Below are 27402 nucleotides of genomic sequence, written 5' to 3'. Positions count from 1 at the left end.
TTTTGTCTTCGAGCGTTGTTTACAAATAGTTCATACAGGTTTCCTCAATAGTTTAGGATACATATTAAAGGAAATTGTCATTTGAACATTTATGTGCTATGCCCAAATACCAGCAGGTTTGCATGCTGTATATAACAATTGATGGTTTAAAAGTATGCTTCAATAGAAACGGAATACTGCATGTGCCTATAAGGTTTTGTACGTCGTAATGGGGCGCCCTCACACATCGGTGAAACCCCAGGCGGGAGCAGGCCGGTGACGGCAGAGCGGCACGAGGTAAGTGTATCTTTATAGCGTCTAAATTGACTCCAACAAATGTATGCACCCGGCCTCTGCCCCCTTTTATCTCCTAATGTTGGACTCTACAGGAAAGAAAACTGTCACTGTATTTTTTGAAAATATTTGCGCCGTTTTGGGGAATGTTTGCTTGACATACACGTTGGGAGGTGTCTAGACACTGACAGCAAGGGGATTGAAAATTAACATTTTGATGTTATCAATGATAGTAAACAAGCCAATCACATCTCAAAACGATACACACTTCTAATGAACTGCACCAAATACACAGGTTTGTTGCTATTGTTTCTTTTAATTGACACATCAATAGAAGGCATATTGCTGTATATAATTTGTATATATGTACATTGATACCAAATCACTGATTCTATACATGATTGGTTTGTTGAAAAAAAACACACATTCTTAGTTTGATAGAGTAAAAAGGTCAAACCAACAGAAATTACAAAGATTAAACAAAATCGTTTTTTGAATAAGTAGCACGCCAATTAAACAGTTGAAAGTAATGTATGTACAAAACAACGGCACCTTGTTCTGAGGGATTATTAGTCTTGGTTACCCAGACTCCCTTGGAGTGGTCTTGTATGCAGAGCCCCCAGTGGCAAGAGTCTGGGTAACCGAGACTAAGGGATTACAGAAGTATTATTACATATACATTACTTCCCCCCTTGGTGTTCGGGCATACTATTTCTATTAATAGCACTGCAGCTGAATACTGAAAAATACCTTATACAAATGGATGCATGCCAGTTACATGAACACAGCTATATTTTATGAAATTTGTAGTTTTAAATATATACATATAATAACAGAACCCCCTGATGCATGACTACCAATGTGGGTGTACTCAGTGTATTTACACTCATGCTTGTGGTGTTTTATGCTGCAGTCAATCATTTTACTATTGAAAGTACAGCCACTGAGAACACCTGAAGCACTTTTACAAATACCCTCAAGTATGCCACATTTGCACTGATGAGTCAAAGTGTTCTGTTATAATATACAGGAATAAAAATTCCTACAATTAATCAATCAATCTTTATTACACTACACACACTACCAGAGAGTGTGGTATGGTACAAATTTTGAAAAATAAAAATGAAATATAAAAGGTTCACAATTAGATATTATAGATATTTTTCTTCATTCAGCTAAGGAAAATACAACTAAACCTACGACCGGGGGTGGGGGGCCTTGTCACTACAAGTTACTAGACAAGTTGTGACAAACCCTTAGGTCAAGAGTATTCCTCAGCTGAATGAAGTAAAATATTGATGAATAATATAATTATACCTCCTCCAGCATAATTTATGAAAAATCATGAAAAATAACAGTGATTTGGAACATTTAGACTATATTGCAAGCACCAGTGATGTAGACATGGGTAATTGTTGTGATGCAGAATGACCAGGTTATATGATCCATATTTTCTGTTCAAAGACAATAACTTGGTTTGTACATGGTACAATAAACCGTATGTGTATATTGACGATCAGTCATTCATTGCTCTACAGTTACCCCATTCTTAGAAAGTGAATTTTTGAATATAATGAATGCAAATAACAAACAGACTGAAAAAAAATACCAAGTACTACATGCAATCCTTCTGAAGGTTCATGAAGATAAAAAATGCACTGATATATAGCCTCCAAGCTCTAAGGAAATATTCATGACATGAACACTAGCTTATATACAAGGTGAAAACTACAAATTTGGCAAATTGTGTTACTGTCTAATTTTTACAAAAAATATTTCTGAATATTAATTATTACTTTCGTACAAATATTTTACCAACACATGCAACACTTGAAACTTTTGCATTTGACTTGACAGCTTTTGCCCATTACAAAAAGTTGAATGTTGGTTACTATGGAAACCGTTACATTAAAAGTGGTTTATTCCTTCGTTATTTACATATGAAGGCTTCCATGTACAGGATGAGTTCCATGTTTTCATTGATGATGTCAATGCTGTTTTTCTCAACTTGTACTTTTTGTGTACAAACAAATACCCTCCTGGTAGAAAGAGGTTGAATAATTAAAATTTGGCCAGTTTTCCAGATTTTCACTTTAGTTTATACAAATTTCTCCTCCCTCTGTGACTAGTGTTGTAAAATGCTCTCAATCCACAAAAAGATAAGTTGGTAAAATCTCATTGTCATAAAATGAGACATGTCTCCTATTTACATTAAAACTTGTGGCATAAGGAGGTGTCAATAGCTTTCAACCACCAAGTGTCTATTTTCAGTGTCCTAGCAGAAAAATAATATATTGGCGAAAGATCCATCACAGATGTTCAGACTATGTGCAACAATTACCTCCACATTTCTCCTTGCTCTAAAATATTTGGAAACAAAAGATAATGTGACCACTGGAGTAGATTTTGTTTATTATTGAATTGATAAGTAGTTAAAAATTTGGGGTTTTTTATTCACAAATCCTGCAACAGGCATAAACCTATAATAGGATGAATGTTTAGTGTTAATGCAGGAGGGAACAGGAGTGCCCAAGGAAAACCTGTGTTATTTTGTAATCATCAAACTGAAAGACGACGCACTTCTTACTTTCAGCTTGGTAATTTAATCACACCCAGAGGGTTCTCTAACCTTGGCCACAGGGTAAGAGGCAAGTGGTTTAACCACTGACAATCATTCAGGGTGGTTTCCACTCTGGTGAGTTATCTAAACCCATCAACAGTAATATTTCAGATAACTTTACAACCTTGTGCAAAATAAATACACTCTACTTTCAGATATAACAATCCTAAATTTTCCAAAATCTTATTTGAATCAATACATCTTTAGAAAACTTTTATTCATCAAGGTTTGATATTTACATTGTAAATTAATAAATTGAAACTGACCCTTTTGTCTATATAATCTACAAACCTGTACTAACTGTACCTAGGACATTTTATTTTCATTAAGTAACCAAATATATATTTTTTACTAAACACTGTTCAGGTACTTATAAAAAGACACTGTGCCATATATTGGTGGTTGATTTTATCAATAGGTTGTGTATTGTAGTGACAGATTTATACCTTGACAAAGAGCTTGGTTCACAATCCAGCACCTTGTTAGTTTTGGCTTGCCATGATATCTATATATGGTAGTGTTTAGTAATCAGAGTATTCAGTATATGTTCCTAACAACTGCTATTTGACTTGCAGTAACCAAAACTTGACATCTTAGACAATGGGTATAAAAGTGATACATTTCAAGGATTTTCCAGGCATGGTTTGGAATTCCAGGACTTACATGGATTTTTGAGGAGTGGTTGGAATTCCAAGACTTACATGAATTTTCCAGGCGTGGTTTGGAATTCCAGGACTTACGAAGACTGGTTTGAAATTTCAGGACTAACAAATTGACTTTCCAGGAGTGGTTTGAATTCCAGGATTTTCCAGGAATAGTCTGAAATTCCAGGAGTACATCAACCCTCTTAGACCCAACACAAAGAATTTTATACCAGTACAAATATATATGTCACTCATATCTCCGTCAATATTTCAAGAATGGTGTGAATATTGCACAGCCAAGTCCCACAAACACAGCAGTCTTCATTATTCCCCTTCTAGCTCTATGATGCCATGCTGTATAGGGAGTCAGGTTCTTTGTTACCATTGCTAAGTAGACCGTCAATGCCTGCTGTCAACTCATCCAAGTCAGGTACTGTGCCTTCCATGGATGTATCATCAGAACTACGACTTTTTAAGTCTGGTAGGGTTGATTTTGATGCCATGGCTGTCAATCCTACAATATAAAAAATAAAGAATATTAATTAATTCACTTATTTCAATGATTTTCTTTTCCGAAAAGACTTTCGTATGATTGTGTTCATGAGTACAGTTAACACATTCCAAAATATTTGTAGTAATCTGAGAGTCACTGAATCAAATTTTGCTATCACTTCTTCCTAAACATGTAATTTTTGATCTCAGACAAGGTCAACTTTTATTCTGGAAGATAACTGGGTGACTGCGAATTAAATTTGGCTCAGAGTCTTAAAATGGCCTTGTGAAAAAAAAAATGTTTCTTTTTTGTTATTTTCTAAAAATGACGTGTTTTCAAAAGCCCTGATGACAGTTTCCGATAGGTTACTGTTTTTTTCTCTCTCGTCTCACACAAAATTGTTATGGATGAAGACAGATCATGTGGAAAAAAATGTGATTTAAATTTGAGTTAGGGTTATGGAGACCTTGTGCCGAAAATACATTTTTGGCCTTTTTCTCAAAATCACTGTTTTGTAGTTGGACCCTTATGGCACTAACCCCTTTATATCAGCTGTATTTATTAGTAGTTCATTATTTATGGTTTGACAGCAAATCAATACCCCTACCTGCTGGTGAACAGTCAAATCTAAAGTAACCCTTTACCTCTGTCCGTCACACATTTAGTATGCTTACCTGAGCTAAGTTTGTTGGTTAAGGGAGGTAAAGATGAACCTTTCGGCGCAGCAGCCAATGGGGGAAGGTCACCTAAGGGTCCTTTCTCTGGATACAATTGTTGTGCTGGAGGGGGTTCAGGAGTCTCTTCAGGAATAGGTGCTTGTCTGGGGGTCAAGCCCATGTCACGAGGAGACTCCATTGGAGGGGGTGCTGGTTTGGATTGATGTGTTGTTGGTCTGGGTGGAATGTGTAGTTTTGGTTTGTCTTCTGCTACTGTAAAATCAAGTAAATCATGCACAGGATTAAAAGAAGGAACGAGATTACGAGATGAGAATGTACAACAAAGCCACAGCCAGTGGTACAATTCATACATGCATGCCTTGGGTCCAAGTCACTAAGTCAGAAGTAAGGCCGCTCAAGCAAACCTTAGTTTCTGATCAGAAATCTCAAAGATGTTTCTCACAGTCAATTCTGGATTTTAAATTTTAGAACTTGGGATGAGTAAGAACTTACCTAAAGGCCTACTCTGTGTATAAATAGAGTCAGATTAAGACGACGCAACCTCATTATGTTAAACGACTTTGACTTTGTAACATGATCACAGAGTGCCTATGAAACTGCCTTTTGAGAGAATATTACAGATTTGTTATCTCCTAATGTTGGACTTAAGATATTATGAATATACAGGAATGAAATCTGTCACTGTATTTTTGAAAATAGTTGCATTTTGGGGACTGTGTTCATGAAAATGTTGGCTTGATAATTTTACTTTTTCTTGCCTTGCCTTGCCTTGCTTTGCCTTCCTTTACTTATGCAAAACATTAACATATCATGGTCCTTTGACTGACGATAACTAAATCTTACCATCTGGTAGACCTTCAATTTCCAATCTACCACCTTTACTAAGGCGATCACATAGCAGGGTGATGTGTTTCTTGATCTTAGTGGTTTCTCTGGGTAATTGCAATGGTGATGGATTGATTGTTTGGTCTTTGGCTGTCTTTGCTAGGCAGGTCTTCAGTAAATGTGTGACTGCCGCATCAGTAGCCTCTTCCCAGCCCTGTAAATAAAACATGAAATATTTGACAATCAGCCTCTTTCCAGCCCTACAAAAACATGAAATATTTGACAATCAGCCTCTTTCCAGCCCTACGAAACATCAAATATTTGACGATCAGCCTCTTTCTAGCCCTACAAAAACATGAAATATTTGACAATCAGCCTCTTTCCAGCCCTACAAAAACATGAAATATTTGACAATCAGCCTCTTTCCAGCCCTACAAAAACATGAAATATTTGACAATCAGCCTCTTCCCAGCCCTACTACAACACTAAATACAATTTATCAGCCTCTTTCCAGCCCTACAAAAACACTAAATAATAAGAACAGAAACTGCCATAAATAGTAGATTGAGTGTGACAGATTTGTTGAGAATATTAAAAAAAAAAAAAAAAAAAATTGTGTCATTTTAGACAACCTATCCTGACTAGAAACATTCTTTTTTTGTTGGCTTACTTAAACAACAAATCTACTAAATGTGAAGACTAACCTGTTGTCCATCCACAATAACATTGGGGGAGATAGCAGATTCCAACACTTTACACTCCTTTGGGTTGAGTGAATGTGCTAGTTCTATAAGTCTGGTGATAATCTTAGTGGCTGCACTCAAACTAACACTACATATTACCAATTTCTGTCTATTCTCCTCAATGGCATCTGCTAATGCAAGAATCTGGAAAACAAAATTTATTGCTAAGTTAAAGTGGCCATATGGATGAGGATTAGGTATTTATTTGGATTATTAATTTGTAAAACTTTTATTGTAGCATCCTACTTGAAAAATCAAATGTTTGTGTTAGCTAAACAATGTGTAAAAAAGTTTATTATCGTACATACACAATGACACATATTTTACACATTTATCAATTTATTGCGTTACAAACAAGGACTTGGCATATGTTGTTTCAAGTTGATTTCACGCCATGATAAAATTGTTTTATGAATTAAAAATCGAAAATAAATACCAAATTCTCATCCATATGACCACTTGAACACAAAACTGTCGGTCTAATCTCCTGAATAAAGTTTGCCGATGAAAGAATTCAGAAATTCAAATCCTTCCATTACTAATTCTGCATGGATATCAAAATCTTGGGATTGCATGCTAGTGTATTGTACATTATCAGGACAGTAAGGGCCTTGGAGCAATGTAGTTTTTTTCTTGTTGTTTTTAATGTGAAACTGATGCAAGTTTTTCATTATCACAACACACTGCAAGTATTAACATTTCAGGCTCCTTTTCACACACATTTCTATTTTAACCATTTAATGACTTGGTTTCTGTAACTCTATGTAATTACACCCTATATATAGGATGTTAGACTTTCAAGTGTTAAATTTCAAAGAGCCAACCTGTTATGGAAGTATTATGTTCTGTTGCCATGGATACAGCAACTTACCTGTCTATAAGTACCATCCAACAGTGTGTCCAAATTTTGTAAGGGTGCCGGAGTCTTATCTTTAAATCGGGTTAAAAGCCGTCTCTGTATAGCGCGGAATTGTGATGCTCTTTGAGACAGAAGTTCTTTATACCTCTCTGCATTCATTCGCCACTGTTAAAACCAATAAAATAAACATTTAGATGATGAAGGATAGTAATGATTGATTCACAATTAAAACTTATGTTGGTTTGACTTTGGCCATTTACTGTGCCTTTTTGCAAAGTACAGCATGCATTCTAAAATACGCACACATACAACCATTTATCCACCCACCCATCCATTCACCCACCCATTCATCCACCCTAACACCCATCAATGCCATCCACTACTATACATCCATCCACCACTCATCCCCCATCTATCTGCCCTACCCATCCCTCCACCCACCCATTCACCCTCCGAACCATCCATTTATCCATTACCCCACCCACCCGCCCATCTATCCACCCAATTACTTGCCCATCCATCCATCCATCCATCCACCTATCTATCCATCCATCTCCCCAGCCCACCTGCCCAACCATCCATCTACCTACCCACCCACCCACCCATCTATCCAACCAATTACTTGCCCATCCATCCATCCACCTATCTATCCATCCATCTCACCAGCCCACCTACCCAACCATCCATCTACCCACCCACCCACCCACCCATCCATCCATCCACCCACCCATCATACACAACAGCACATTAGCCAAATCTAATTATAGTGTTTTCTTACCTCATAATGCATATCAATAGTATCAAAATACTCCTGTAAAGGCATGGCACCTTGGAATGAACATTTGAATCCTTGTACACCTATACTTTGATGATAAGCATACAGTCTATCTATCAATGACTTCATTACTAACCACATGGCTTCCAATGTATCTGTTTGTAATCTGTACCGTTCTGTTGAAAAGAAAATACGTTTACACATCATCATACACTGCAAGGAGATTGAGATGTAAACTTGAGGAATGTTAACTAATAGTTTCTTTCTTATAACCATAGTACAAGGTTGTCACCACACAATATCAAGACATGGCAATAGTCAATTTTCCGGTTCCAAGATGCATTGTGCGAGAGGACCTCTCTTGTGTTGTTACGTTTTGTTTTATTTTGTCTTTATTACGTTTGAAATAACATATTCATCAGGAAATGATGGAAACACATGTTGTCGTTTTTTGATGAGTGCTTTTATTGAACAAAGACTAAACACCATCAATGACAGAGAGTGAGGTGAACCCAGGGTACGGTCAAGTGACAACTATCCCCCTGAGTAGCACATGCAAACCCCTCAGTGTGTACACAATGTATGGCATTGTATGGAGAGACACGCAATGTATCTTGGAACCAGCAACAGGTCTATTTACTTTGTGAAAATGTGTGCATATAAAGGACAATTCTATTGCTTTTAAGCAAGTTACTAATACAGCTAATGATAACTTACGTGACGTTTTGGATGCCAGTACAGTAACTTTAGGTCCAGAGAGAAATTGAAAACCTAAAGCATTTCCAGGACCACCAGCATTCTCACCAAGTAACTCTACAAAAGAATAATGAAACTTACAAATGAAATCAACAGTGACAATCAATGTCTGGCGTCGATTGTTTGAACTGAACTTTCCAAAAGAGTGTAATTGTACATATACAAGGGTCTTATCAATTGAGTTTATCTTGATAATCAAAAGTTGTGTCTATTCGTTTCACGCAGGTCATTTGAAATTTCATTGTACTAAAACCTTAGCCACAGAACAAGTTCAACTTACCTGGAAATATATCATTCAAGTTTACTGGAGATTTGTTGGTATCTATGGTTATTTTATGTGCAGCAGTCTTGACTGGTAGACAGGCTTTACATATCAACTGTAACGGTAGATCAAACTGAGTCTGAGCTATCCTTGGGGCACCTATCAAATATATAAAGATGATTCGGTGGTTTACAATCTCAATAATAGCTGTAGAAGTGTCTTCTGATGGAAAGTCCGAAGCAGAAAATTAATTTTTTTTGGCATAAATTTCCAAAGAACTTCATAATGTTTGTTGGACTTACCGGACGGAGTTGTGTAAGTAACAGACGCCTCTGCTGTCAGGGAAGATGGCACACTATTCCCTCTCTGGAAAAATGACACTAGAGACTGTGTGGGGTTGGACATATCACCTACACAGAGAGAGATAAAGTATAAAAAAAAAAACGATATAGTATCATATGTTGGAAGACATAGTGGGGACCAAGGATAATTAGGGGACCTTATAGTTATATGACAGACTTTGTAATGTGCAAGGATTTACTGATCTTTGTGCAAGGTTTGAATGAAAGTCGTCATTACAAAGAAATATTGGCATGTACAGATGAATGGGTGGGGGTGGTACTTTTAAAATCACCAACATCCCTGGGACCAGGGAATATGCTAATATTGGTATCATCTTTGTGCAAGGTTTGAATGAAAGTAGTCAGTACATAGAAATATTGGCATGCAAGCATGAATGGGGATATATGGAATAATGTGTCATGGTCCCCTCAATGTAACCGTTGAAGACTAAATAATGACAGTAGATGTTTATGTGCAATGAGTTTAGACAACCTACCTATCATAGGAAATGTAAATGTATCCTGATTAACAGCAATGGGGAACGGTGAGAAGACAGACAACCTGACATTCTGTAGGGCAAGTTTACTCTTCAACGTCACCTGTCAGAAAAGAAAATGAATGAAATTGATGGCAAAGATTTTCTAGTTTCTAACTGATAAACTGTGTTGGGATCTAAAGTAGATTTTACCTACTTACTGCTGTAACATAAACACTGGTATGGAACCTTGGTAAACTGTGTTGGGATCTAAGGTAGATTTTACCTACTTACTGCTGTATCATAAACACTGGGATGGAACCCTGGTAAACTGTGTTGGGATCTAAGGTAGATTTTACCTACTTACTACCTTATCAAAAACACTGGGAGGGAACCCAGGTGAAAGTACTGGGGAATTATTAAAGGTAGCTCTTACCTACTTAACACCCAGCATTTTTGTTAAGGACGGTAAGTAGGTAAAATCTACCTGAGTTACCCTGTCATTTTACCAGGGTTTCCTCACCAACATTATGGTACGATGTATTGGAAACTATGCCAGTTTTACCATATTCCCACTTTCTGATACCAGGGTTGCCCAACCTTGGCAAAAACACTGACATTTGTAACAAAAACAGTGACATTGACACTCACCTTGACAGTAATGGATGGGACGGAGTCTTCACTATCAAGTTCAACATTGTTTGCTTGCTATAAACACAAACAACAAAAATAAAGAATCATTAAAATCTAATAACCCACAATTTTGAACACTGTAACATGTCTACAATTACCTTGTGAAGAAAAACACATTGTCATGACAACGTTGGGATACTTTAATGTAAACAATAATCAATAATTATTCATTTTCAGAAAAAAGTAAAATAAACAAATAAAGAAAGAAATCACTTTTACACAATTAAACTGAGTATGGATAAAAGACTTCAGTTAACCTGTCTGTTTGTTGTACTTTCCAAGTTCATTACTCACCTAAGAGGTCACCAGCCTCACTTTCAATTCTTACATATGACATGCATGTCATTTCCTGATGCAAAAAGTATATTATCTGTGTCACCATCTTTTGATGAGCACAAAGAAACTACTTTTGTTAGAACTATGCTCTAGTTAATTTTACAAGTCATAAACTCTAAAGTATTATTTTGTGATCATTTTTCACTGGATTTTTGTCAAATGTTGCAAACAATTACAGTTTATTTTGTGTGTCTGTATCCTGGATTTTATATAAATCTTTAATCCTATAACAAGAATCTGTTTGGTTATTCTTATTCAGTAAAAGTAAAGTGCACCTAAAGGAGTACATAATCTTGTTCTCCAATGGCTAGTGATGCCGTACTGAGGAGCTTAACCCTGTTCAGATTAAGATTCAAATCTAGGAGTGAAGAACACTTGTCTGACAAAGCTACAGAACAGTTGGCCAATGACAAAAGAATGACCCATTGTAAACCTTACGGCTCCACTTATAAGATAATACTAATGAGAACCTGGAATTGAAATCAATTATCATGGTCCTAAATTTTGGGGTAAATACAGAATTCTTGCTTTATAATACATACATTAAGAATTTGTTTGATTACAATAATCCAAGCTACTACACACTTTTTACCAGATCACACAATCAAAATTAGATTTGGCCTACACTACACACTGATAAAAGCAAAAACATACACCATAATATATCTGTATTATAGCAGTCTTCTATTGAAGCTGCTACAAATTCAAACCTATAAAGCTTTTTACTAAAACCACACATTTGAAAATTAGATTTCTTTGGGTTTTTATACCAACACCATTATACACCAACAGTCAATAGCATACGGGTTAAAACTTAGGTTTAGTTGATACTATAACGTCAACCTTTTTTGCCAAACAACATTTATAAAATGCATGAAACTTTTTAAACATAATGCTTGGCATTTTATAATGAAAGCAAATCAAAGCTAAACAACACAACAGTCACACTCAATTTTAATGAAAACAAAGTCTGACATCAATGCTACAGCCACTGCCACTAGAGGGCGCTATTAGTGGCTTAGTCTTGAAATATCTCTCCACAGTTAAGTTGAAGTTTTCAAATACCCAACTCTACATGCTATCCCACCCTATCTCATTCTATCCCATCCTAAAATCCTGATATTTGGAAACTAACCCCACCATCTTAGGAATCATTGGATTGTTTTACTATCAATTTTGATATTTACACCAAATAAAAGTGGTTGTGTCAGGAGGGCTTGGTACCAATGTGATTTTAATAATATACAATGCCATGTCAATCAATCTCATAAAATCGTACACTGATTTGTACGGATGCATGGATGGATGTATCAGCACCATAAAAACATAGTATGACAACTATCCCTGTGCATTTCAACATCAATAAAAGTGATACAACATAAAGAACAGTGACTGTGTACACCACTGGACATATTATACACATGTGAAAGACGGATCCTAAAACATTGTGCCTTGCTGTGAGGGTGGAGGGGGGGTGGGGGGTGCTTACATTTCTTGATACATTTTGATGAAAATGACGTCAATATTTCCAAGGAATGATAACTTTTCACATCACACAGTACAGGAGTGTTCAGACACCAAGTCAGAGTTTCACAGTGAACAAGGAAGTGAAAGGTGAAAGTGATCAAAAGAGTAACACACTTGAACAAAACATCACAAAACATACAATTGAGTTCAGTATTACCCATGCCTCTAGCTTGGAATATACATCTATACTGAACTCTAGGGGCACTTCCTGTAGGTGAAAACATATCATGACAAAGACGGTGACGTTACTGCTGTCATGGTATTCATAGCAATACACAGACACAGCAATCATGCACAGACACATGAACAACACATGATGATCACATGCAAAACAAAAAACAACACATGATAACATAATTCTCAATGCTGACACATACATGATGATCACATGGACAGGACATGATGATCACATGGACAGCATGTGGTGATCACATTCTCAGTACTAACACATATGATCACATGAACAGTACATAATGATTACATGGACAGCACATGATCAGATTCTCAATACTATACATATCACATGATGATCACATGACAACACATGATGATCACATGTTTAAAACTAACAACAACTGTACATGTAAGATGACATTTCAAACAACTGAAGACCGAGGATAAACATGTCATTCACTACAAGGACACAACAATGTATGAGAAAGAAATGAAGCTTAATTACAAACACAAATTATTTCTGAATCAACATGCATCACTTTGATGATACACAACATGCTTTAAACATACATCTCCTGTTTCAATAAAAATGGAAAAGTTATCCTTTTTATAGACAAAATTTTTAGTTTGTATCTGATAGTGGGTATTGAAATTATTAAGTACTTGGAAGGGAAGGTAGGGGTGAGTTTCACTCTAAATGAAGAATTGATACAGTACTGTAAAGTAAGTCTTTCTTATCTACATTTTCCTTCTCTTACATCATCTATATAACATCCACTCTCTAAAATCTTTGTAATTTTGGTACAACTGGGTTTGTACTTAAACTTTCATCCTTGACAATGAAGTACAACTTATGAAACACAACATTTGTGATGTCATCAGTAGTTGTTTATATTGTATGTTGCCACACTATTCACTTACATTCACCACACTATAACCAATGATGTCATCACTACGTGTTCATGTCATCAGTAGTTGTTTCCATTGTATATTGCCACACCAAAATCAATGATGTCATCACTACATGTGTTCGTGATGTCACTTTCACCTACATCCAATTTGTGTTACATCATGGAAGAGATGTCATCACTAAAAATGTCCTTTCAATGACATCATACACATACACAATACAGTGATGTCATCACTTTTGGTGTCCTTTAAATGATGTACACAATACAGTGATGTCATCACTTTTGGTGTCCTTTCAATGACATCCTACACAATACAGAGATATCATCACTTTTGATGTCCTTTAAATGAAATCACACACAACATGTACAAATGTACATACCAGTACATGTATATGTGACTGACAACATACCTACATTGTACACATAATTCAAATCTTAATGACAGGGGAGATATTGGGAAATGACTACTGTCCCTGTAACAAAGGTTTGTACACACTACAGACATAATGAAATCATGTAAGAATTTTAACTTTATGAAAAACTTAAAAATAAAATGTTAGTAACAAAGTGTGTTTAGTAGAGTGAGCAATGGTTACTATGAGTAACAAGGCGCATGCATTGATATGAAATGATATACAGCTCTGGACTGTTGCCATGGAAACAACAAAACACAAAATGTCACCTTGGCTTTCTGCCTTATATTGTAAGAGTAACATTATCAGAAATAAAATAAGCTGTGCAGATTGCTAAATCATAAAAAAAAAGATGTTTTGACAAGTTTTGTAAAACCATCAATTATGTTAATGTATTCCTGATTAGGTATTCTCTGTGACAAAGACATATTTGGTAGTAGCAAGCCATATAGCTTGACCCCATGATGACATAGATTAATGTATCCCAGTTACATTTAATTATTAAACTACTGGCATTTTATTGTTATTTTCAAGACACAAATTTCAGTACTTTTTTCCACCTTGATTTCACTGGAAACGTGTTACTAATTTTCACTGCCATTTGCTTATGCTTTTTTAGCAATTGACAAAATATAAACACGAATTAATAACTTTATTTTGTTTTTAAGCATAAATAAGAAAGAAGAACTTAGCAGAACCGTTTACTGAAGTACAGAAAAGTTGGTCGGATAAAAATCATGAATAGTTTGGAGAGTACCATTTTGCAGTAAGCTAAGGTGACGTTTTGTGGTTTTTTTTATTCACTTGGGTTGCATGACACTGCAAACTTTTAGACTATGCAATGACAATGTTCTTACCCATGTATCAGGTGTGGAACAGTACTTGGAAACCTTTGAAAATAAAAGACATTAAGCTGTCATGCACAGAGAAGCAACAATTAGCAGCGTTAAGCCTCCAAGGTAAATTGTAAGCATGGCACGAGGCAGGTTTTTATCCACAGCAATGCATGCTGGGTAGAATAGCAGTGACCAGTGTCTCAGGTGATTATGCAAATTGAAAGAAGCAAAATACAATATTGCGCGGAAGATCTGATTGTCTTTGTACAGTGAAGTGTAATTGTGTGACATTTGAGGTTAGATATGGTGGAACACCATTTAGTATGTCCAGTATGAATAAGAATGTTCCAAGATGTTTGCCATAAAGAATCAGAGAAGTCCAGGACTGTACAATATAGTTACTTTGGAACTGTAAATTGGAAACAAATGTGACTTTTTGATCCATCTACTACAGACCTTGATCACACAATGATTTAATTATTCAGCGTTAAAGTTTCTCTCCAAACTGGGAAGAGAAGTCAAGATATGTTTGAATCTAACATAGGATTCTTGCACTAAATATTGTTTAAACTTCCACGTCTTTCCAGTATGCTACGAGACACTTTCCCAGAATTTTTGTGTTCAAGGAATGTGTACACAAGATAATATCACCAACAGATGCATGTTGTCACAAAGGAAGTTTACTTTTCAAGTTGTACTAATTTTCATCATTTTAGCTGATTTCAGAAATGTCACTTCTCCAAGTGATTCACAGAGGAATTTGACTTCTATGGATTCCCAAGACTTGTTAAGGACGTGTTTGAAATTCTTTGACTTTCAAACACTATGATTGAGTTTCCTGCAGTACATGAATGTTAACCTGCAAGGGACTACATATCTTGTACATATATACAACAAGCAGCTGCAGATTTTTCAAAAAACAGATAGGCATGTGTTTCATATGTACAGAATGTGATCTTTAAATAATGAAAGAACAACTTTTGATGACTGGACTTGATTTTGTGTTTGGAAATATAGATAAATATATTCAACATGTGTCACTGTCAACATAAAGAAAGATTTTGGACCGACAGAATCTGTACTCTTCAGTGGCAAACCATCTTGAAATGTTCATATTTTTAACTCCAACATAGGCCATTTGACATTATTAAAAAATAAATGAAAAAAAGCATATACTATATGACTGGTAGTCACCACCAAGACTGCACAGCTGTTTAATCCCAAATTTAATCTTTCATTCCTTTCAATAATAGTTCCGAATTGAGATTTCAGAAATCAATATAGCTCCACTATACTTTATAGTATGTCATGAAGAACCATAAAATTACTCCGAGAAGCGACTGTAATCAAATTCCTATCTCAAACCTCATGGCTTGATGACAAATATTTTATTTGTTATTTGCTGGTTTTATCAACTTATACTCTTAGCATACAAAATCTCTATGAAAGTACTCAAATATGCTCAAGCTTCTTCCACAGGTTTCTTGATTACGTAACTAAAATAAATTACTTCCCTGCGTACAAAACAGAATAACTTCTCCATAATGTATCATCGTTTCTCCAAATCAGACTGAATTTAGAGTTTGCAACTTGTACTCCTAGCATACGAAATCTCTTGTGAAATATGCAAATACTCATTGACAAGCTCCTTCTAAAGGTTATTAATTATGTAACTAAACTAACTCACTTCTCTAAGTACAATACACAATCATTTTTCAACAATGTATAATATTACCCGGGGTAATCTGGTAAAGCTTTTTTCAAAATGTATGATTGTTTTTTTCAAAACCAGACTGAACTTCAGGTTTTGTTAGATGTCAAACTAAGCCAACACAATCTTGGTGGATAGACAAACTAAGCCAACACAATCTTGGTGGATAGACAAACTAAGCCAACACAATCTTGGTGGATAGACAAACTAAGCCAACACAATCTTGGTGGATAGACAAACTAAGCCAACACAATCTTGGTGGATTGACAAACTAAGCCAACACAATCTTGGTGGATTGACAAACTAAGCCAACACAATCTTGGTGGATTGACAAACTAAGCCAACACAATCTTGGTGGATTGACAACCAGTCATACATAAACCTGACATTCACTATCACTATAACTTACTGATGTGTTGTCAAGATTGGAGGGAACAGATACAACTATCTCAACATCTGCAGCTTCTGCTCTTTTAGGGGCCACATCTGATGAAAAAAATAAAGCAAACAAACAAAGAAAACATGAATCTGACATGTTGAATGTAATTCAAAGCCTTGTTAAATTCAGTGAACAGTAGTCTCGTTCTAAACTGGTGTGTTACGTATTAAAACCTTCATTACACTTTTCCGGTCTAGTCAAGACGGTTACGAAAGGTGTTAAATTGTCGTGCTCCCTGTAGTGAGGGAAGGACAAAGGGTGAATGTCAGTAGTAATCCATCACAAACTGACAGGTTGTCGTCATCACTCATTAATATTCATTTGATACAGCTGTATCAGCAGTTTCTAGGACCGCACTGATATGCAAATGTCCAACCAGGACTCCACCTCCAGTCTGTTTAAACTAAAATCACATGGGGACGAGACAACATCATCGTGTTAAAATGAACACGGTTGGGGGGAGCACAGATATATGTGTTCAAACAATGGTCTTGACTAGACTGGAGAAGTGTAATGAAGTTTTTAATACATAATACACTGTACCAGTTTAGAACTAGACTAGCAAACAGATACATGTACAAGTATGCTAAGTAAAGATAAGATAAGATAAGATAAGATAACACTAATGTGAGACCCTGGGATTGAACCATTGGCCTTTAAGGGGCATGCATATACAAGTATAAATCTACACCATTCTTACTTGCTCCTTTAGAATTAGCTTCTTTGATAGATCTTTGTAAATCTCTCATTTCATCGTCTAACTGAGGATAGTTGATTTCTCGTGATTCAGGTGCCGGGGCCACAAATAGTGATGGATCAGTTCCTAAGTAGTTACAGCTCAAATGTCCTGTTTCACTCAAGGTGGTCACCACTCCCTTTAAATCTCTGTAGAGACAGAATATAAAAAGTCAAGATATCGCCATATTACAGTGTGGGTGCTTGTTATTGTATACCACAATAGTGTGGGCATTAGGGTTAATGTCATAGCTTGGGGATGTTGGTCTTGGTGGCAGCTGGTAGAGTGCTATCTAAGTGTCCAGCAGGTTGCAGGTTGTCTCCCTGCATCTTTCTCCTTCTCAATTTACTACAATGGCAACTGGGTAAATTGGGGACATGTATCAATCATGCAGCAGCTGGCATTGTTGGTTGTGGTTTTGGTGGGTTTTTAAAAGAAAAGAAGGGAGAAGAGTGTGGTAACACCAGGTTAATGGGTTGGGGATGTGTGCTGGCATGGTTGGTAGTGTGTCAGTTTCATGTTCCAGGGGTCTTGGGCCTCAGTCCCAGCCAAGTCACACTTTTTCCTTCTTGATTTAAATGTGTTGTATACAGAGATTTGAATGTACTTTACAGTGAAGTCACTCCACATGCCAGTAACCAGGCTACCCTGACATATACATATCTGACAGAATCATCTGCCCAAGGTTCAAGTTATTTAATCAATCTTCAATCGTTTTTTTTTCTTTCTAAACTGTGTTGATAATTTGAATGACATGATTTGTTTGTTTTCAGGACAGTCTAAATTACTTTCATCCTGTCTAGTTAATGAATAAAAGATCACCTGTTCACTGAGTTATTTCAGATGTATCCACTCAAAACGATCATCAAAATTTAATAGTATGTATTTACTCACTGGTAGTTTCCCACTTTGATTGATACAGGTATATGTTCTAGTGTTGCTGCCCATTTCAATGTGATGTCTTCGTAGACTAGTAGTGACTTGGTGTGTGTACATATCATAGTCATAATGGTACCTTCATTCACTGGAAACAGAAAAAAAAGAAGCTTATGATAAAGTATATGTACATAGGACACATAAAGTTATTGATATTCCCATTTTACAGGAGTCTTTCTGGTCTACCAACATCATTTTCCAGGAGTCTTCCTGGTTGACTAACATCATTTTCCAGGAGTCTTCCTGGTTGACTAACATCATTTTCCAGGAGTCTTCCTGGTTGACTATTATCGTTTTCAAGGAGTCTTTCTGGTTGACTAACATCATTTTCCAGTAATCTTCCTGGTCTACTAAATTAGTAATAGTATGCCATTTCCTAGCGTGTGTTCTAACAGACTCTAAATTTAAACACTTGAGGGTGCTACTTCTTACAAAAGTGACTCACCTGATGTATATGGCAGAAAACAGCTGGCATTATAATCCAATTTTTTGGTAAACCTCAATTGTCCATTTTCCTTCAAGCAGTACAGATTTCTTTCACCTGTAAGATATATAACTAAATTGAATACATACACACTACTAGACAACGATATGCTATTTCAGAGTTGGACTTTTTACACTTTTGAAGAGCTGACATTGTTATAGATAGAGGGTGGTATATCATAAATATTAACTTACCTAAAATCATGATAGAGGGCGGTATATCGTAAATATTAACTTACCTAATTAAATATCATGACAGGTAAATATTATTAACTTACCTAAAATCATGATAGAGGGCGGTATATCGTAAATATTGACCTACCTAATATCATGATAGAGGGCGGTGCATTGACAAAACTGACAACAGCTATATCCAATGCCTGTTCACCAAGGTTATAACTCCAATCCATCTGAGACAAATGAGAAACAAGAAAAATACTCATTAATAACTCCCACCAGTGTGCATGCACTCTAAGATACTTTGACATGCCACTGGTGTACACAATTTCTAGTGATGCAACAAAATTTGGTGTTCCCCTATCTCTTACTATGCCAGTTTTTTTCTCATTTTGACTCAACAGAATTTGGCTATCAGTATCAGTAGAGGGCACACAGACTCACATCATTAAACATTAAAACTTAATATTTTTTCCTAAATTCAGTTACTGTAAAATAATAGTGCTTATCAAATCATGAAAAGAATGAGATAAAACCTTCAGCTAATTTTCTTTCCAGAAAAACACAAAAATCCTTATTTTACAGCTACTGACACTAGCCTATATAAACAGCATTTCTACATGTGGAATTATCTTTATCAATGTTTATTCATGTTGTATTGGACGTGAAGAAAATCATGTAAGATAACTTTGAAAAAATACAGACAATAATGTTATCATGTAAATCTGTTTACTGGGACAGGGTGTTTATTTGAAATATTGACAAAAGGGAGGTTCAAGATAAAAATGGCGTGTACACATTTAATTCCCACTGATCAATTTTCTAGATCACTTACTGTAATTTTCTTCCCCTTCGAAATCTTCTGTGACTCGTCTTTGGTGCTAGAGTCTGTAGCGACAGCAAGTACTTGATACTTGTAACATTCCACCAGTCTGCTTGATGATACAGTGACAAAGGAATCAGTTCTGTTGATGTACTTCAAAGGTCCTGGTAGTAGAAATCCTGGCAGGAATCGACTAAATGCAAAACTTTCCTGTTCAAATACTGACACTGTTCCATCCATACTTTGAACACATATAAAATCTTTTCCTGTTATGAATAAAACATTGAAAACTTAAAAGTTGTAGTCATGAAAATGTTATGGTATTTTCTATCTTGGATAAGAAAGACTGGTCTTTGATCTGTAGTCATAAAAATACAAATAGCTTCTATTTTCAAAAAGTAAAGATCTGCAGGCATACAAAAAATTGAAAAGATTTCAGGAGTTTCTAAGTAATTTGTAGAATATATCTATGTTACTTGGAAGATAATGTAAGTATCACAATCTACATTGGACACGTCAACTTCACACTTCTCTGTGTAAAAAGTGAAAATTTACACTTCAAATTCCACGGTGACCTTTATTGGCCCACTTCGGCTTATGATTAAAATTTTGGTGTGAACAACATTTTTTTGTCAGAGCAATAGAAAAAGTTGGTGCACAACAAACGAACAATCAAACGTAACTCTTATTAAGATAACACTAATGTGATGACCCAGATGTGATAACCCTGGGTTGAAACAAGTCCTTGAAGTTCAGACTTTGCTGTACTCACCTTTCACACTACCAAATGGTCCATACGTCATATTGTATGCTGTCCTTTGTAAATTGTGTTCATATAGTAAATTGAGTTGATATTGACTTCCATGTTCAACTGCCCCAGTAACAGCTGTACAAAATTGAAAAAAAAAATTAAATTGTTTACAGGTTTTAATAATAACTTTTATAATTTTCAACCTACACTTCATGGTGTTGGTTTTGTTGACAGTGTGTTACTCACAATATATATGTTTATAACGTACATGTAACAGTGACCTGTGATGATTGTTTTCAGATTATTTGGGGAGGGGGATAGGATGGGTGTGTGTGTGTGTGTTTTGCCTTTCAGAGAGGTTTTGGCAACTTTTAGAGATCATTATGTTAGACATACCTCCAATACTGTAGACAGCTAGCTTTCTGGGATGTAACACGGCAAGGTGAATACTTTCATTGACACTACAGAAAAAATAACAGATATACATTAAAAGTAATGATAAGATTGAAATAAATTTCATATGTATACATTTAAAATTGCAATAGGTAGATTTGTTATTTGAAATATTGTGATGTTCCCAATAACACAAGGTAATTTTTAACAACGTATGTTATGATGATTTCATTCATTTTATTTTCGAGGAGTTTTGAAGAGTACATGTAAATGTTCTATGACTTTCCAAGAGTGACTTGAAATTCTAGGAATGACTGGAAATTCCGAGAATTTACAGACTTTACAGAAGCATACACAATGCATATTAAAATACCGCCGTTTTTTTAAAAATGGTTTCTCAAAAATGTAAGTCACAAGTATTCATTTTCCAATATTTTTCTTTCTCTGTCTCAGATTATTGAGACACGCAGACTAAACGTTTATCTTTTTCTACGTACAAGGTGTGGTTCAAACTCTGATACTGGGTAGACACAATATCAGACCAGGTAATAGATATTTTACTGATAACAATTAATTTCAAAGCGTATGACTTACGAGACAAATCTTCCAGCTTCAATCTGTAGGATTGGGAACTGAAATTGTGTTTCCAACAAGACATCATTTGGTTGCGATCCATCTTTACTATGTTCTGGTTGATAAATTCTTAGAAATCCATGAAAACTGCCAATGATGACTTTATCTGGAAGTAAAAAAATACTTACTTTAAGTTTCATACATTGACATCCGAGTTATAAATTCTGCCAAAAGGATGTAGAAGAATGGTTATTTATTGTGGTTTATACAAAACATCTTTCTGCTTAGGTTTCAAATCTAGTCATATTCCTCTACTGTACTACATGATAATAATAATAATAATGATAATAATAATAATGTTGTTTTTTATAAATTATATAGCACTTTCCCACTTTGTGCTCAAAGCGCTTTACAATTATTGCCCCTGGCATGGATCTATAGCGACACAACGGCCCTTTATATTTCTTCAACTCCCTGGGGAACATACAATCCATTGCAGCCTCCATAATTGTATGGTTCAATTGTGATTCATTTGCACACGTCAGCACCACTTCAATAATTCAAAATAAAAATAACTCTGTGCATTATACATCATTTCTATATTGAATTTCTTCACATATGCAGTTATTTCTGTATGCATGTAAGTACCTGTGTTATGAAATTCTTTGTATATTATTTTTTTAACAGTATTCAAATGAGTTGCATGGAAGGTACTGATTCAAGTCAATATTCTTTAGGTATTATTTTCATTTCATATTTATCTATTTAATGACTGATTTAGTTTTGATTTGTGGGGAAATAAGCATTATTACACAAATTCAAATCAATATTTGTTGTATGCATGCTTTATTTTTCAGAAGATTGATCTGAAAGTTTTGGTACGTGTTGTACATATACTATAGGCTTTATTTTTGTACCAAATTTATCTCTGAGATTGGAAGAATTCATTTATCTCTCAATCATTACCACCACCAAAGGTTAAGTTTTCACCCTGGCTGTTTGTCTATTTGACTGTCAATCAGGCAAAATACTGGAAACCTGGACATTTTCACTGGACTTATTTTCATTTATTTTGATGGAAAACCAAACATGAAAATAAGTGGTGGCAAAAATGTTTCAGTATATAAAAACATAGTACACCAGGCTTAGAAATTTGTAGGGAACTAGTTGAACTTGACTGTAAAATTTATAAAGATTTCTAGTGGCAATAAATATCATCTGTGTTTACAGTATCTCAAAAAGCTAGGAATGGATTCAAATGAAATTCAGAAAGATTACATACAAGACAAACAAGGCCAAATTTTTTATTTTAGTGGAGATCAAATTCCAGTTCAAGATTTTAGTGAGCAATGGCATTATAATTTATGTGTGCTAGGATTCTATTTACCGTCACCCCTTGTAGGCACTTGCATAGCCTTTTATTAACAAAAACATTGTGACTTGAATATTAAAATGTCTTGTAGAAAGAAATTTGAAATACCTTGGTGAGTTGAGAGTGTACTTACCCAGACCACTAGAACTGTTGTCAATATTGGCAACACACAGACAACCTTGGTCAAACTCTTCATCGGCACCAGCACTCACAAACCACCAATCACGGGCTTTAAATAACGACATCTTGGTGTAGAATATAAATTGACCACAGTCTTCTTTTATAACATGAAGCTATGTCTGTGAAGAAAGGACAAGAGTTACAATCACAGAAAAAATAGTTGAGGAAGGAATCTACGAACTATCTGATAACTCTGTATTCTACAAGGACAATGTGATACAAAACTGCAATTTGTGACTACATTTTTTGTTGAAGGTGACATATATGCCGAATGGGCTGGGAGGACTTACCTCACATCAGTCATTGTAACTATAATATGTGTAAAATAATACTACTACTACTGCCACCATTACAAAAATTATCAGATTCAACACACCCACTGTGACTACATGCATGATTACAATAATGTAACTTCGATGTGGCCATCACCTCAGAGTACCACATACATGTACAAACAGCTTAAAGTTTAGTTTCGTGCCAAGTTCAATTCAACTCATTAGTAACAAGTAATAGTGTTATAGTGTTGATTCTGAACGCAGGCTCTCTGAGCCTCTATGTTCAGCTCTCACAATATCCAATAGTTGTAGTAGCTTGTCCGGTCCAGATTACATGTAGTATGTTTCGTCTACATGTATATTATATTTCATGGGTTGAGAGTCCAGGAAACTGTCAATGCGGTTCTTAAAATTGTTCACTGATGTAGCATTGATAGCACTCTCAGGGAGGTTGTTCCATGTATTAACTATTCTCTGGGTGAAAAGGTTCTTCCTAACTTCCAGTAATCACTGCTAAATGTATTTATTTGTATGTATTGTAATTTCTACTGTTCGTTGATGTATTAATTGTACCTATGTAGTTCATATCGATGCATTTAGGAAATTTATTGTTTTTCATAACAAATAAAGTAATAATTATAATTAACAATATCCCTGGAAATAATGATAGAAGTGTTGTATTTGCATAACAATGTATTGTATTGTCATGTTAATTAACAATAATATTGTTTTCAAAGGAAACCAACACTACTCTAGAGATACAGGGCTGGGAAAAACCTTGAATTCATAATAAATGATACTACATGATCTACAGGTCTACCGTCTATTTCTGCAAAGTTATCAAGTTTTCACATAATTTCTATTCTACTATAGTATATGGGTGATTAATATTCTCCTACAGATTGAGCTAGGGTAAATTTACATAACAAATGAACATGTTAATATGTTTATTTTGTTTTCAAGAAATTACAGGGTGGAACCACTCTATACATGATGTACATTTCTGTACAATGTAGATGTTGGAGTCGGCTCTTTCCAATGTCTATGGCGAAACCCACCACACTGTATGTTACAATAATTTAGTTTAGTATAATAGAATTATGGGCAAAATATACATATTATAGAGTTACCCAGATATGTTATGCCTCTGTATCATATCATACATATGTAAAATAAATCAAATTCACAAATGTTATAATTGCAACGTGTATATACTAAGTATATACTATGTGGAAAGGGACAGTCACTTTATGGATTAAAATAAGAATGCACATGTCTGGGCAGTTGCACTGATTGGCTTGTATCAATTCCTACAATGGTGATCTAACCCCCCCCCCCCCCCACACACACACACCCCATACTAAAAATATGTCCGCATTATTGAGAATGGGGTTATGAGTTTCATAATCTATGCAGTTATGTTATATACAGGGTTTTGCTGCTAATGCATGCTAACAATATACACAGTTCTACAAGGGTGATACTATACAGAAATAAAAAAACAAAAACATTCTTAACCCCATCCCCCCTGACATAGTGACAGATCGTTATGGAAACTGACAACTCAGACATGTATTTTAAATAATACTAAATTTGCTAAATCATGTCTTTTCTTTGCACTTTGGATTAAGAAGTTGCTCCCTCCATTATTGCTGACAATTAAATTTGCAAACATAGTGTTAAATTTCAAGCAACTTCTACACTCAAAATCTTGTGTAAACAACAATTATAATTCAACTGTTCCCAAATGTATATATCGTCAAGGAAACTATAAAATGGTATTCAATCTCCGTCATCGTTCTCATCAGCTGTAACACCAGGTGAGAAATCTTACCTTTTTTTAAGTACTAGATCCTCCTATATTACGACATTATTGTCGTTAGGTAATCTTTATACTTCGCAGATTCTAAAAATACCCGTTGATCGCAATGACGATTATCCGGTAAGGTTATATCAAATATTATTTCCGATTACAAGTGATATTATTTTCTTCCCGCTGAAGTATTTTCATTCTGCGCATGTGTATTCGGCCTTACTATGAACTCTGGGAAAAGGACATGGTCTCGCTCTTGACGGGATTATACTTTGCGAGATAACGCGGGATTCAATAGAAGTACCGGGAGAGAACTGCTGATCCCGGGACAGATGATCACAATGTGGCGATCAACAACCGTGAAAGTCGCTGCAGGTGTTGGAATAGCTGCTGTTGGCACACTTGCAGCAAGGTATATTTACACGAGACGGCGGAGGAAGAAAGCGACTAAGATTATAGATGTGGTAAGTACAGAAACTCCATGTTCACGATATGATGTCCTGAACTTTCCATGCATTCCCACAGTCAATGAATGGACGCATCATCCATTCTGATCATGCATACTGGGACAGACGGTGGAATCATATGGGATGGCTTTGGTTTATAGGGAACAGAAAACTTAAACTCGTAACGTGCACCTCAGTGTTTTTACGAATAACCACTGGTGACGTGTAATAATCTATTATTCCTCACTTCCTAATATTATAGCCAGGAAGTGTGATAACTGGGAATGGGGCATATATTTCCATGATACATATACCTAGTGTGGGATTACAAAATCAGTGTGACTGGCCATAGATACAAATGAATGATGGGTACTTAAAACAGATATATATTTTTGTAATGTATAATTAAATGGGAAAAAAGACTGATGGTAACATAAATTTACTATAATGTTTAGATGTAGCAGTTGGATATTTCATAAATGAATTTGATAATGATTTGAGATATAATTCCCATTTGGATAGCTTTTTTACTTGCCTAAATGTATATTTATGTATAATGTCATCTATAGATAGATACATACATACATACATACATACATACATACATACATACATACATACATACATACATACATACATACATACATACATACATACATACATACATACATACATACATACATACATACATACATACATACATACATACATACATACATACATACATACATACATACATACATACATACATACATACATACATACATACATACATACATACATACATACATACATACATACATACATACATACAATACATACATACATACATACATGTACATATACTTTGCATCTAAATGATAGTACTAAATATTCATCAAGTTTGTTATTACATAAGAAATATATTCTTTTGTAAAACAATCAGGTTGAATTTGAAATGTCATTTCATATATCTGAGCATGGAACAGTTGACTGGATCAAATGTTTTCCACAAACCACAGGCAAGGAAAAGACCTTTTCCTTGTCTGTATACAAACCTACATGCATGACATGAGGAATGAAAGAGATTTAAAGCATCACCTTAATTAGCATGAAGGCAAACAATGGAGATAAAATGTTTATATAACATCTGATCAGTCAGCTGATGATATGAATGAGATTTGAATCTAAGTGTACATGACCGTTGTTGTCATCAGACTAACAGGTTGTTGGGTGCAAAGTACCTATTTAAACTTTAGTGTTTTCCTGCTAGTATGAGAAAATTATTCACTTCATCAGTCAGGATAGTTTCACAAGTTCTAAGAAAACCAGTAAGTATACTGTACATTATAAGTTGTTCATTCAGGATCTGCAACTTTGGAACAACAAAATATGGATAGTCGATAATTTTTTCTGATCCACAAAAATTTAGTGGCGAACATGTGATATCACCAACTAAGTTGACTTTCATGGCAGATGGTTGGCAGATTTATAACATATGTCTTTCACAGGATTTTTGTAAGCATTTCCAAGTTTACCGATGTTACTAGATAAAAACAAAGCTACATGTTCATTTATTTCAACTATATTTTCACCCAAGACATGAACTATTACTTATTGTTTCTAGGAGTCAGACATGATTAGCATATAGCTATTTGTTGACTCCTGTTATTCCATTTAA

The 27402-nt window shown here is 35.2% G+C and overlaps 1 protein-coding gene across 2 annotated transcripts; it reads right to left on the bottom strand.

The window, feature by feature from the left end:
• Positions 1-622: 622 nt before the first annotated feature.
• LOC144450424 (protein PTHB1-like) lies at positions 623-25485 on the bottom strand. 2 transcript variants are annotated; one of them, XM_078141020.1, is made up of 23 exons: positions 25318-25485; positions 23162-23327; positions 21678-21822; positions 21087-21151; positions 20712-20825; positions 19952-20205; positions 19262-19349; positions 18902-18997; positions 18415-18544; positions 17485-17669; positions 16755-16831; positions 14656-14688; positions 10396-10452; positions 9766-9868; positions 9230-9337; positions 8946-9086; positions 8627-8722; positions 7913-8085; positions 7147-7299; positions 6237-6419; positions 5551-5746; positions 4705-4959; positions 623-4051 (listed from the first exon to the last, which is right to left on the bottom strand). In XM_078141020.1, exons 2-23 carry the CDS (start codon positions 23271-23273, stop codon positions 3879-3881), a joined length of 2937 nt encoding a protein of 978 aa, XP_077997146.1. In that variant the 5' UTR covers positions 23274-23327; positions 25318-25485; the 3' UTR covers positions 623-3878. The 2 variants fall into 2 exon arrangements, with proteins under 2 accessions (XP_077997146.1, XP_077997147.1); XM_078141021.1 differs by lacking the exon at positions 14656-14688.
• Positions 25486-27402: the final 1917 nt, after the last annotated feature.

The sequence above is a fragment of the Glandiceps talaboti genome, chromosome 20, assembly GCF_964340395.1.
Source record: "Glandiceps talaboti chromosome 20, keGlaTala1.1, whole genome shotgun sequence".
Classification (NCBI taxonomy): Eukaryota; Metazoa; Hemichordata; class Enteropneusta; family Spengelidae; genus Glandiceps; species Glandiceps talaboti.
The sequence above is the reverse complement of the archived record's forward strand: the minus strand, read 5'-3'. Positions and strand labels throughout refer to the sequence as shown.